At 31.1% G+C, this 14,443-nt stretch overlaps 1 protein-coding gene across 1 annotated transcript in view; it reads right to left on the reverse strand.

The window, feature by feature from the left end:
• Window positions 1-343: 343 nt before the first annotated feature.
• Window positions 344-14,443, reverse strand: part of LOC139704214 (zinc finger protein 420-like) — a 28,986-nt gene continuing 14,886 nt past the window's right edge. Inside the window, 5 exon segments of the mRNA XM_071607265.1 lie at window positions 344-439; window positions 599-672; window positions 675-2,685; window positions 7,238-7,296; window positions 7,553-7,679. Coding sequence (XP_071463366.1) covers window positions 344-439; window positions 599-672; window positions 675-2,685; window positions 7,238-7,296; window positions 7,553-7,679 — 2,367 coding nt within the window.

A 14,443-nucleotide genomic window follows, 5' to 3' on the forward strand; every position in this document is an offset into this window, starting at 1 on the left:
TCTACACCAATCAGTAGTGTTTAAGAAACATGTGGCAATGAAATGTTTTATCCCCCATTTGTTTTCTCTCTTACCAGTATGTATCCACAGGTGCTGAGTATTGGTGAATACATTTTGGAGGCATTGTCACATTGTCAATTTTCACATTTCAAAACTTTCTCTCTGCTAAGATTATTGTGGTGGCGATTAAATTTTTACCCTTTCTTAGAGGAATGGTTCAATGGTCTCATTTATAAAGCTTCACTCCAGCATATTTTATCTGATTTCTAGTAATGTACAACATATAATTTAAAATATTTCTACATTCTCTATATTTATATGTCTTCTTTTCAGAATAAATAGCCTAGTGGTGAAAAAGAAATGATTTCTTATTAAAAGCTTTGATACATTGTTTTCATTCATAGGGGTTCTTTCCTGTATAAATTCTGTTGTTAATGAGGTTTAGTTTTTCTTTAAAAGTATTATCACTTTATTTACTTTTCATATTCACCATTGTGTCTTCTGCTGTGGTGAATAAAGTTTTATTTTTTATTAAAAGTTTTGCCACTTTATTCACATTTTTAGGACTATTCTCCAGAGTGAGTTCTTCTATGGTGAATAATGCCTGTTTTATTCTAAAAGCTTTGCCACATTCCTTACATTTGTAGGGCTTCTCTCGAGTGTGAATTCTCTGTGGCAAATAAGGTGTGATTTTCGACTGAAAGCTTTGCCACATTCTTTGCATTGGTACGGCTTCTCTCCAGTGTGAATTCTTCTGTGGCGAATAAGGTTTGATTTTTGACTGAAAGCTTTGCCACATTCTTTACATTTGTAGGGTTTCTCTCCAGTGTGAGTTCTACTGTGGCAAATAAGGTGTGATTTTCGACTGAAAGCTTTGCCACATTCTTTACATTTGTAGGGCTTCTCTCCAGTGTGAGTTCTACTGTGGCAAATAAGGTGTGATTTTTGACTGAAAGCTTTGCCACATTCTTTACATTTGTAGGGCTTCTCTCCAGTGTGAGTTCTGCTGTGGTGAATAAGGTCTATTTTGTGACTGAAAGCTTTGCCACATTCTTTACATTTGTAGGGCTTCTCTTCAGTGTGAGTTCTGCTGTGGCGAATAAGTTGTAATTTTTGAGTGAAAGCTTTGCCACATTCTTTACATTTGTAGGGCTTCTCTCCAGTGTGAGTTCTGTTGTGGCAAATAAGGTCTGATTTTTTACTGAAAGCTTTGCCACATTCTTTACATTTGTAGGGCTTCTCTCCAGTGTGAGTTCTGCTGTGGCAAATAAGGTCTGATTTTTTACTGAAAGCTTTGCCACATTCTTTACATTTGTACGGCTTCTCTCCAGTGTGAGTTCTCCTGTGGTAAGTAAGTCCTTCTTTTCTACTGAAAGCTTTGCCACAATCTTTACATTTGTAGGGCTTCTCTCCAGTGTGAGTTCTGCTGTGGTAAGTAAGTCCTACTTTTCTACTGAAAGCTTTGCCACATTCTTTACATTTGTAGGGCTTCTCTCCAGTGTGAGTTCTGCTGTGGCGAATAAGGAGTGATATATGACTAAAATCTTTGCCACATTCTTTACATTTGTAGGGCTTCTCTCCAGTGTGAGTTCTGCTGTGGTGAATAAGGTCTGTTTTTTGACTAAAAGCTTTGCCACATTCTTTACATTTGTAGGGTTTCTCTCCAGTGTGAGTTCTACTGTGGCAAATAAGGTGTGATTTTCGACTGAAAGCTTTGCCACATTCTTTACATTTGTAGGGCTTCTCTCCATTGTGAGTTCTGCTGTGGTGAATAAGGTCTATTTTGTGACTGAAAGCTTTGCCACATTCTTTACATTTGTAGGGCTTCTCTTCAGTGTGAGTTCTGCTGTGGCGAATAAGTTGTAATTTTCGAGTGAAAGCTTTGCCACATTCTTTACATTTGTAGGGCTTCTCTCCAGTGTGAGTTCTGCTGTGGCAAATAAGGTCTGATTTTTTACTGAAAGCTTTGCCACATTCTTTACATATGTAGGGCTTCTCTCCAGTGTGAGTTCTCCTGTGGTAAGTAAGTCCTTCTTTTCTACTGAAAGCTTTGCCACAATCTTTACATTTGTAGGGCTTCTCTCCAGTGTGAGTTCTCCTGTGGTAAGTAAGTCCTACTTTTCTACTGAAAGCTTTGCCACATTCTTTACATTTGTAGGGCTTCTCTCCAGTGTGAGTTCTGCTGTGGTGAACAAGGTCTGATTTTTGACTAAAAGCATTGCTACATTCTTTACATTTGTAGGGCTTCTCTCCACTGTGAGTTCTTCTGTGGCGAATAAGGAGTGATATATGACTGAAATCTTTGCCACATTCTTTACATTTGTAGGGCTTCTCTCCAGTGTGAGTTCTGCTGTGGTGAATAAGGTCTGTTTTTTGACTAAAAGCTTTGCCACATTCTCTACATTTGTAGAGCTTTTCTCCAGTGTGAATTCTTCTTTGGTAAATAATGTTTAATTTTTGACTAAAAACTTTACCATATTCTTCACATTTGTAGGGCTTCTCTTCAGTGAGAATTCTGCTTTGCTTAACAAAGATTGATTTTCCTTTATAAACTTTATCACATTCTGCCCATTGGTAGGGCATCTGTCCAGTGTGGGTTACTCTGTGGTTAATAAGATCATTTATTTTACTAAAAGCTTTGCCACATTTTTTATATTTGTAGGGCTTCTCTCCAGTATAAATTCTCTGGTGGTGAACAAGGCCTGATTTTTTATATGATTTCTGGTGTTCACTCTCACTTGTGGTTTTCCATATTTTCTTTTGTTGTAAATAGTCAAGATCACAACTTCTATATTTCCCATTTATCAATTTGTGAAATATATGTTTTATGCCCTTCTCTGGTGAATATTCTTGGGTATCATGTGGAGTCATGGCTGAAATAAACAAAAATTTAAAAAAATAAACAATAACTACTAGACAGGGATAAATATATTTTGCATACATAACATGAAATTAAGGTAGAATAAATACATAAGGAGTGTAGCAGATTAGTAAGTCCAAGTCATCATAAATCAAAATATATATCAGTTCAATAAAAATGCACAAACAAAAATACCTTGAGAATATTACTCAAATTTTTGTAGAGACCACAGCATCCAAGAGGAATACATTATTAAGAAGAGTTATATAATAAAGAGAAGGTAAGTATGTTACTTTTATCATCCACAGCCATTTGTTCTCTATAAGATAGCATTGTGTATTTAGGAAATATCTATCAGCTACCTTCACTCTCAGTAGAACAAGAGAAATGTAAAACATACAAACATTTGTGGCTTTTTCAAAGAGTGTCTAAAAACTGGCTTTGGTCTACCATGACATACAGACATGAAAATAACTATTATATTTTGAGTGATAATACCACAAATATTCAACAAGATTAAAGAGGCTATGGACTATTAAAAAGAAAAATGAACAAAAAATTACTAAGAAATATACACATATATGTGTAAAAAATTTTCCATTAAAACATTTTAAATGACTATAAAAACCTTGGATAGTCTATGGCCATAATACTTGGATGAAGACAATGCATAACAATCAAGTATAATAAATTGATTTTTATATTTTTAAATTTGTGAGATATGATGATTTCTTTCATTGACAAATACACCTTTGTTTATTTCCTAAATATATCATGGTATTTTATACTATATATACAAGGTAAAATGACTAAATAGAATGAATTAACACAAAAAAAGAATGAATTAACACAATTATTATTTTAGATAATTATCAGTTTTGTTCTTACAAGGTATTGTATTTCTTCTATTAGTATTTATGAAGAATATAATACACTCACCATGTGGTAAAACAAAACTCTTGACCCTTTTATGCTCAATAAAATAAAAATATGTGACTTTGAGTATAATATCAACCCTACACAAAACACAGTACCTGGTGAGCAAAATTTTACCCACTAAATTTCTGATTCCACATATGAATCAAATGTTCCTGAAATTAATCTCTGCATGCCACATTTCTCTTAATGCAAAGTACTGCATACTGAGAACAATGTGTGCACTAAATACAAAAGCAGAGGTATCTCTTCAGTTTTCTGATTTAATTATTCATGGATACATATTTAGCACTGGCATTTCTGGAACTTTAGGTCATCCAACTTTTAATTTTTCATGTGTGGTGCTTGAGATTAACCCCCCCCCCCCAAATGTTATATCACTGAACTACAAAACAAGTCTTTTTAAAATTTTTTGACTCATGCTGTTTCTAAATTTCTATGACTTCCCTCAATCTTGAAGTACTTTTTCATGGCCTCCCAATTAGCAAATATTACAAGGATGCAGCACTGTTCTTGCCTATTTTTATTTATTTAAGAGTTTTTTTTTATACTTTTTTTCCAAAAATGAACTATATAATCTACTGTTGGCTCCTTTAATAAAAAAAAAAAAAAGTAATACAGCAAATATAAACAAAGAGAAGCATGGCTTAATCCAAGAGACAAGAAAAAAAAAAAAACACTAAAAACTGAAATTTAGGATACTGGCAATTATGAATTACTCAAAGAACACTAAATAACGATTTAAAGAAAGTTTAGAGAGTGAAATTGAGACAAAAATATAAATATAAATAAGCACAAATTGTGTATGTGAATAATTCTTTAAGGAAAAAAATGAGAGGGGCATTCCTAAGTGTGCAAATCTGAAATTCTACCAATATGGGAGAGGCTTATCATGCAGGACCAAGTTTAAGACTAGTCTAAGCAACTTGTAAAATACTGTAAAAATTAAAAACCTATAGGATATATAAAAATAAGTGGGATATACACACACACACACACACACATTACACTTGAGGGGATATAATATATATATATATATATATATATATATATATTTGTAAAAAATCCAATCATGCCACAATGAAAAGCAATGATCTAGAAATTAAATCATTAATCACAATAGAAAAAATAAGAAATATAGAAAAAAAGCTTACAAAGCAGAAGTATAATGAGTTATTCACTTCAAAATATTTATGATTATTAATGCATTATTACAAAACCCAATAAAAATTTACTAACAGAATTAAATCTAAACAAAGAAACTTCTAAGTCAGTACCAGCAGAGAGCATTAAAAGAAACCAAGCATGATCTGCTCCTAGAGGGCCTATTTGTTTAAAGATGGATAATGCCTCTGCCTTTATATCTCATCCTTTTGCACAATTTTTAATGAATGAGATATAGTTTTAAATTATGAAGTTTCTCATAATCGTTTTGGACAAGCTTTTGTTGAATGAATAAATTATATCCCGATCCTTGCCTTTTCAAACAGAAACAAACAAAAGATCTAGCCTCTCTCATATTAAAATATACATTAAATAATGTTTTATTTACACTTAATGTGCTCAATATACAACATAAAATTAATACTCAAAATTGGTCATCTGCATTGAATAGGCATTTTATTTTCAAACATCCATTATCTATCTATCTATCTATCTATCTGTATATATAAGATTCCAGCTTATCAGCATGGCAAGGTACTATGCCTTTGATCATGTGGGGAAAAGCATAGACTGTTAAAATTATGCAAACATATTCTTTTTGATGCATGAAATATAGCAATTATAAATGTACATCAGGTACTTGACAAGCTGATTAGTAAGATTCATTTAACCCTGGAAGAGAAGAGTCCCTCCAAACAAGAGAATAATCATTCTCCTCAAAAGAGGAGAAACATTAAAAGAGGAAGCCAAGATACTATAATTCCAAATACTTGGGGGAATATAAAACCATTAATAACCTCAGCTCCAAAGGAGTTGGCTCAAATATGGTAGAATGTACTATGGATAACTTAGTTACTTCTTTGGTTGCTAAACTCACACAAAACTGTTAATGCTTTGCTCTGCTTTTGTACACCACTTGTGGGAAATTCAGTACTGTCAGATCCTGGACTTCTACAACCCATTACAATATCTTGACTCACTTGGATGAAATTGTTATATACCTGAAAAAATATCTCATGGTATTCATTGTTGTGTTAGCAGAATAACTGTGTCCTTACCATCCACATAGTATTTAATAGGTCACAATACTGCACAATTATTCATAAAAGGTCTATTCCTCTTGATAAAAACTGTGATAATTCAGTGAACCTTCTTTCTAAGGCAGAATTTGATGCTCTGACATTTTCCTTAGTGGGTTTCCCTGACTAGCTCTATGGGCTTACAAAACTACTATGAAACTCACCTATGCTATCATAAAAAGTATTAGTCATGCCTCCATGGCTGTTAATATGCTTAATGAAGAACAAAAACAACATTGTGAAGCCATACTTAAAATTCATGATTGCAATTGATTATCTGTTATTGTTATATCATAATGGATATCATAAGTTTAATTACATGTGTTCCTTCAATTTAAGTGATAATAGTAATTTGATTTCAAAAGAGTTAGATTACCTTAAAGATATGATTAAAAAGGTACAACAAGATGATTGATGATTGACTTGTTGGATTGGCTAACGTCATGTTTACTCAATTTCATCTGCATCAAAAAATATTCATAGGTGGATGTTTACTGATGTTGGTACTTGCTGTTGTCTATGGCTGTCCTATTTTTTGCCCCCACCAGCATTAATGAGATAAGTAATATTATTTTTTCAAAAGGCCTTAAAAAAGAGTGGGGGGGGGGGCTTTAGGTATTCTGACCTTGGAAATAGAAAGTGTGGGGGTGATGGAAACTGGCACCCTGAGTCCCACAATTGAAATTCCCAGCAGTTTCTCTCTGAAGCTATTAAGACAACTCTACAGGTGCACTATCTAGTTTCTGTGGTAATGTCCTTTGGGAGAAAAGACTCTATGTTTGTATTAACTGTACGTTATCTTGGTTAGCTAACACTTGGTGTTAAAATAATACTAGGTTAGAATGTAGTCATTGCAACAGAAGCTATGTAATTTTGGGGTATACTATGTACAGCCATGAAGAGGAGTGGTCAGTTTTTTTAACTTTTCACTGAGATTGAGTCTCTCTCTTCTCTTTGCTTCTTTACAGGTTTCCTCACAAGAAGATTTGTAACACATCATGCTGGCCCTAACAATAAAACGTAAGTTTTGATAGTTAATCTGAATAAACTGGGATATCACTAAAGAAGAAAATGGAGGATCACAAAGAATTTGAAAATGTGATAAATGTAGGGCAGTATGTGTTCAATGATTAAAATCAAAAGAAATAAACCTAAGCTTCTGAAATGTTTTTTTCTGCTAAATAACTACTCTACCAACATTTTTTATATTGGTTTTCTCCATTTGAACATCTCGCTGTGTCCCCTGCTCTGTGTAGGCTACAAGAGTTTACATCATTAAAGTATGCTAGGAACTACTTATCTAAAGTGGAGAATGTATAACATACCAAGAAAGAGAGAGATTAAAGAGTAACATAATATATATTAAAGAGTAAATTATCTGTATTAAAAATGCCCTTTTTCTTTGAAACACAAATCTGAAACTCATTCTTACAGAGAAGTTCCCAGAAGATACAACAGAAGTACATCAAATAATAACTATTAATTAAAAATTTTAAAGGGAAATTAAACTTACCAAGGAAGGCAAAGTTTCTATAGTTCTCTAACATCACATCTCTATATAAGTTTTTCTGAGCAGGTTGAAGGCATTCCCATTCCTCTTCAGTAAAATCAATGGCTATATCCCTGAATGATAACAGTAACTGTAAAAAGAATAGATAAGTAAATAACACATTGACAACATGAACATTTGTACAGTCTGTAAGGTAATTGAAGTTAAAATGAGAATTAGTAGACTATCATGTAGGTGGTGTTTTGGAACAAAATGATACTATTATCTACTTCTGCAGAAAAAGTGATTTAAGTTTATATATATATATATATATATATATATATATATATATATATATATATATATATATATATATAAACTTAAATATATATATATATATAAACTTAAATATATATATATATATATATATATATATATATATATATATATATATATATATATATATATATATTTCCACATTTGTTAAACACAATATAAATCTCAGGCATTACCACAAAAATATACATTTTTTGATTTTTTATATCATGATCTAAATTATGTATATTGTTCAGATGAAAAAATTATTGTAATTAAAAAAGGGAATCCTCAAATTTTAATTGTACAATCACTAATCAGAAATTTACTAAAGTGTAGAATCTTATTTGTTATTTCTCTGATAGAGCTGGATTTTCTGAATATGTAGTGAGATCTCTAGTAATCCCAATACCAATGGTATAAGAAAAATTTTGAAATGTAACAAAGTAGACAGACCACTTAATGGAAATATTTAATAGTGAATTTAAGTTCAAACATTTTATGGTATTTATGTATGTTATTAATATAAAAAATAACAAAAACAATCCTGTTTGCATTTTCCGTTTTATAATTTTAACATACAAAATAATATATGCATAATTAGATTGATGCATATATTGTAAGATGTTTATAATAGAATATAGATATATCTTTTCAAAAAATATATATATTTTTTGATTCTTTCTAGTTCTACCTGAGAGTAGAATCAATTTTTATGGTATTAATAAGCACGGGATATATCTTATCCTAATTAGAATCCTGTTCTTGTTGGTGACTATGATGGTAGGATTTATATATATCTTTAATATTTCTATCTCCTTCCTTTTTATTTATTTATTTATTTACCACTGTGCAATCTACTGTTCTTGTTTTCTTACCCTTCCCCACTTTATGAACTTTAGATTTCACATATCAGAAAGAAAAAAAAAATTCAGTTTTAAAGAAATGGTTTGTTTTACTAAGCATAACATCTCCAGATCCATTCATTTATTGGCAAATATCATAAAGTTATTCTTCTTTATGGCAGATTAATAATTTATTGTGTACATAAGCAACAATTTTTTATCTTGTCATCATTGAATGGACCCATTCCTCATTGAATGTTTGGTTTTATAGCTTAGCTATTGTGAATTGTACTGCTATAAACATTAATGTGGCTGAGTCAATGTAGCATTCTGATTTTATGTCCTTCGGGTATATACAGTACAGTAAAAAACCTGGGTTAAATTGTCTTTCCATTTCTTTAAACAATATCCATAGAGGTTATTATGTTTCACTTAGACCTCTATACAGCTGCAAAAATTAAAATTCAACTAAACCTGAGGTTGAAAATAAAACATACAGAAATTAATTAGTAAGCCATAAAGTGACTAAGAATTTATTATCAAATCCTCAATCCCAATGAAAAGTAAATTTTATAAACTAAAAGTAAAGAAAATCTTAAGCAAATGAGAAAAATTAGAAGATATTAAAGATGAACATAACACAGAAAGAGTTACCAATATCAATGTTGGTGCTTTTAAAAAGCAAATGAGCAAGGTCTAGTGATGGACAACTGTAGTTCCAGTGACTGAGGAGGATGAGGAAAAAGGATCATAAATTTGAAGACAATATTATATATAATATTGTCTTATATATATATTGTATTGAGCAACTTAATGAGGCACTTGGCAACTCAGCAAGACTGATAAAATAAAATACAGAAAGGACTGAGGATGTGGCTTCATGGATAAGCACCCCTGGGTTCAATTTACAGTACAAATAAAGAAAGCAGATACAATTAAAAAAGCAGTAGCAAATTTGAAAATTCAACAAATAATAATTATTTTAATTATATAGTATATAATTGCAAATATATGCATATATAATGATTTCTCACTTGATGGAAATACACTCTGATGGAAATTTTATCCTAAGAATATTCTGCAATTTTTCATTTCTCTGAGTATAATGACAAGAATCTAGATGGTATAGACTAGTTCATGGCTAAGATATTTGCTATATCCACTGTTGTACATAAAGTCTACTGCTGATGAAAATATCATGATGCCACATGATTGATGCTATGAAGTTAAATCAATCAGGGTAAACCTCATAATAAAATAAATGGTGGAATTACAGGAAACAACAACAAAAACAAAACTCTTTATAAGCCTCTTGTTATTTAGGCAGTGATACATAATGAAGATTGCAGTGCAGGGAAGAGGAAAAATGGCATTCATTCCAAAGAAAGATGCTAGGATATTGGGAAAACAGTGTGATAATAAAATGCTATTTTATCCCTAGACTCATAAAACATAACAACATATTGACACATTAAATGCTGAATATAAGTTATTAATAAATAATACTGAAATATATAAAAAATACAAAGCTTAAAAATTTACATACAAAAGATAGAGTACATATGGTGGTGAAGAAAACTACTCCATTTACAATAACTTCAAAAAAAAATAAGATACTTGTGAATCAACTTAATGAAAGAGGTGAAAGATCTATATAAGAAAAAACTACAGAACCTTAAAGAAAAAAATCAGAAAATACCTTAGAAGATGGAAAGATCTACCTTGCTCATGAATAGGCAGAATTAATATTATCAAAATGACCATGCTATCAAAAGCACTATACAAATTTACTGCAATTCTGATCAAAATCCCAATGGCATTCCCCATAGAAATAGAAAAGCAACCACGAAATTTATCTGGAAAAATAAGAGACCCTGAATAGCTAAGGCAATCCTTAGCAGGAAGAGTGAAGCAGGTGGCATCACTATACCAGACCTTAAACTATACTACAGAGCAATGGTAACAAAAACAGCATGGCATTGGCAACAAAAAAGACTGATAGACAAATTGTACAGAATAGAGGACACAGAGACTAACCCAAAAAATTACAATTATCATATATTAGACAAAGGTGCCAAAAACATGCACTGGAGAAAATATAGCCTCTTCAACAAACCCTATCTCTCACCATGCACAAAACTCAACTCAAAGTGTATCAAGAACCAAGGAATTAAACCAGAGATTTTGCATCTAATAGAATAAAATGCAGGCTCTAATCTTCATTATGTAGGATTAGGCCCCAATTTCCTTTACAAGACACCTATAGCACAAGAATTAAAACAAATAATCAATAAATGAGATGAAATCAAACTAAAAGTTTATTCTCAGCAAAAGAAACAATCTGTGAGGTGAAGAGAGAGCCTACATCCTAGGAGGAATTTTTTACCCCTCACACATCAGATAGAGTACTAATCTCTAGGGTACACAAAGAACTCAATAATCTAAGCAAATAATAATAACAACAACAACAACAACCCATTCAACAAATGGGCCAAGGATCTGAACAGACAATTCTTAGAAGAGAATATACAATCAATCAACATTTTTTTCTATATATCTTATAGGTTATGCTGCTCCCTTTTCAGGACCAAGCATACTTCTTATTCAGTTTCTAAGGAAGGAAGACATGAACCAGAAGTATTTTCAACTCTCCTTTATAAATTATCAAATACAATTTTCTATGTCATTTTCTAAACATAGCTGGACATGGGAAATAGAGACATGGAGCAGAGAACATTTTTATTAGAAATACAGTGTAAAAGAAAGACAAAAAAACCCATAATTATTTGCACCACTTTGAAGCACAAGAGAAAAGGACCCTGGAATTCAGAAAAGAAAGATTCATACTTTTATACTAGGGAATGTGGATGACATGGATGCCTAAAGTGAAAAGGTTATTACAAGCTTTTGAAATAAATTTTATGTGAGTGGCAGATAATCATTAACCAATTAGTATTTGCACAGTGTTTTCCAGGGGCTTTGTCAGCTGTGCACTACAGAACATACAGGTATTCATAGCCTCAATGAAGAGCATTATTCATCTGTATCCTCTAAAATTATTCCCACAGTACAGATAAAAAACCATGGGTATTTGTATATTAAATGGCAATTCAGCAGCCCACATCACACTACCCAGAGACAGAACTGTATGAAATTTCTTCAAAGACCATCAATGTATTGTTAGCTCCTGACACAGGGATGTCAGTCTGGGGAAATATTATTTTCTTTCCATTTTGAAGAGAGTGCATTGACATTACATTTCAGGGGCAACACAAATACTTTTTTTTCATGTTAAGAAACTCTTCAGAAACAGAGCTCCCAAGACAGATTTCTTAGAAGCGTAAATGCCTGGAGATTACAAAATGAAAAAAAAAAAAAAAAAAAAAAAAAATCAGTGGCCCTGAGAGACTCAGTAAGGCAATAAATCTAAAAGGCTTATTAGAAACTGAAAAGCAAAAAAGTAACTATTTCTAAAAATAAATATGCTCATTAGTTGCTATCTCCTCAGCATGTCATTAAGTAAACAACAAATTATGTATGAATATTTCTAGGATTGGCCAAATTTTATTCCATATGAATTTATATTAAACACCAAAATCCAAATAATAGAATTCATGATTCACTGCCAAAAATATTTATGAAAAAAATTCTTTAAGGAGTGGATGTTTAGTAAATATGTCATTTAACAATTTAATTACCATATGATTTTGGGGACATTTACTCACTTTCCTGCAGCCATAGTGTTGAGATATTTCTTATTTATTTTTCCTGTAGTAACTTCCAAAGATAAGCCCTAGAATCCACTTTAAATAACCTACACTTACAATCACAAAAGAGACCTATAATAAATGATGAGGATAAAAAAGGCAATTTTAAAAAATAATTTAAACTTTTTTCTTTTTGTTGAAATCAAACTCTAGCTGCATTTTTGGATCCATTTTCTCATCTTTTAAGCCAGAAATCATATAAAATATAAAGGCCAAAAATTTGAACTGCAAATTTATACATGAGTTATGTTTATTAGATTTAAAAATTCAAAATTTTTAGAAATTAAAGAAATGCAAAATAAAAACCCAATTTGGGAAAAAATTAATAATATTGATAAACTTTAGAACAAATGAATAATAATTAACTCAAAAGGAGTTTAAATTAGTATCTATTTGTGGAAAATATTTTGCTATTGATTATACATGATACTTCCCATCATAGAGACTAAGTGAAATTAGAGCATATGTAACCATGATAACATAAAATTATGCAATGGTACTCATCCAAACACTTTAAGTCCAAGGGCATGGCTCAATACAATACACATCTTGGAAGAGGTGAATAATAATTTGTAGGAAAAATGGTCACTAGGCCTGTCACATTTCATAACATATCCAGTTTAAAAAAGAGCATAAAACACTATGTATAAATTTTACATAGGTGCCTTATGAAAGTGGTATTTTACATATGTAAATTTTTAGAAACAAAATATGTAGAACTTATAAGAAAATAAAAATTATGAGAAGCACATCAAAGACTGAATTATTCATCCCATGTATAGATGATAAAACTCATCATTATAAAGGTGATCATTTTCCCCCAAATTAATCCCCAATGCATCTCACCAAAATTGCTATGTACAAATATAAATATATCACAGTGAAGTCTACTTTTATGTGTATTCTATAATGTAATAATTTTTAAAAAACTATAAATAATTATACAATAGAAGAAAGTAGAAGAATAGGGAAAGGGGAACTACTGGATACTGATGGGTAGCAAATTATATTTCATGTGTTATGATTATGTCAAAATAGTCCTGACTATTAAATACAACAATAATGAAATAATAAAAAAATCAAAAAGACTTACTTTAAATGAAATAAGTAACCAAATCACAAATTTTAAAAATTAATCTACAAAATTATATGTAACTTTAGCCAAAAACCTTTTCAATTATAAGAGCAAAAAAATAAATAAATAAATAAATAAAAGAACTTATCATGGCCTACTATTCATATATATTGAGAAATCATAATATTACAATAATCATCAAAGTATCACAATATAAATAAAATCCCCATATGAATACATTTGTATGTAAAACCTGTATGCTTTATTATGATAGCAAAGTCTAGATAAATCAACCATAACAAAAATAATCTCAGCAATTTAGCTATGACCTTTCTCAAAATAAATTTAAACCTACTATTAGGGCTGTTTACCGGTGACAAGTCCTTGCCTCTGCAATGCTGAAGTATAATATCAGAAAAGCATGCCAAGGCAAGTTTAGAGTGGAACATTGAAGCTTTATTAAAGGATAGTAGAAAAGACTAGAGGAGGAATCCATGGAAGGGCAAGATCTTATCTGTTTTATAACTAAGTTCTTCCTTCATCTTTCCCACATTTCTGTCCTTTGATCTGTTATCTTGCAGTGATGGAATGTACATGAGAAGGCCCAAAGGCTGGGGGACAGGTGGGCTGAAACAGTAATCTGGGCAGGAAAGGCTTTTGGATTATCATCTCCCTGTTTGCTGGGAGCTGCTTCATTAACATTTCCTTGGGACAGGCTCTGGGCCTTGGGGACATTTTCAATTCCCCTTTTCCTGAACTCCATTCTAATATAATGTTCATTCTTCATTTTACTTGATATGAGACCTGATTTACCTAATAACACTAACTACCTAAATAATAATAATAATAATAATAATAATAATAATAATAATAATAAATGTAAAAATAAAAGAAAGTCAAAATAAAAATTAGC

The sequence above is a fragment of the Marmota flaviventris genome, unplaced genomic scaffold, assembly GCF_047511675.1.
Source record: "Marmota flaviventris isolate mMarFla1 unplaced genomic scaffold, mMarFla1.hap1 Scaffold_45, whole genome shotgun sequence".
NCBI lineage: Eukaryota > Metazoa > Chordata > Mammalia > Rodentia > Sciuridae > Marmota > Marmota flaviventris.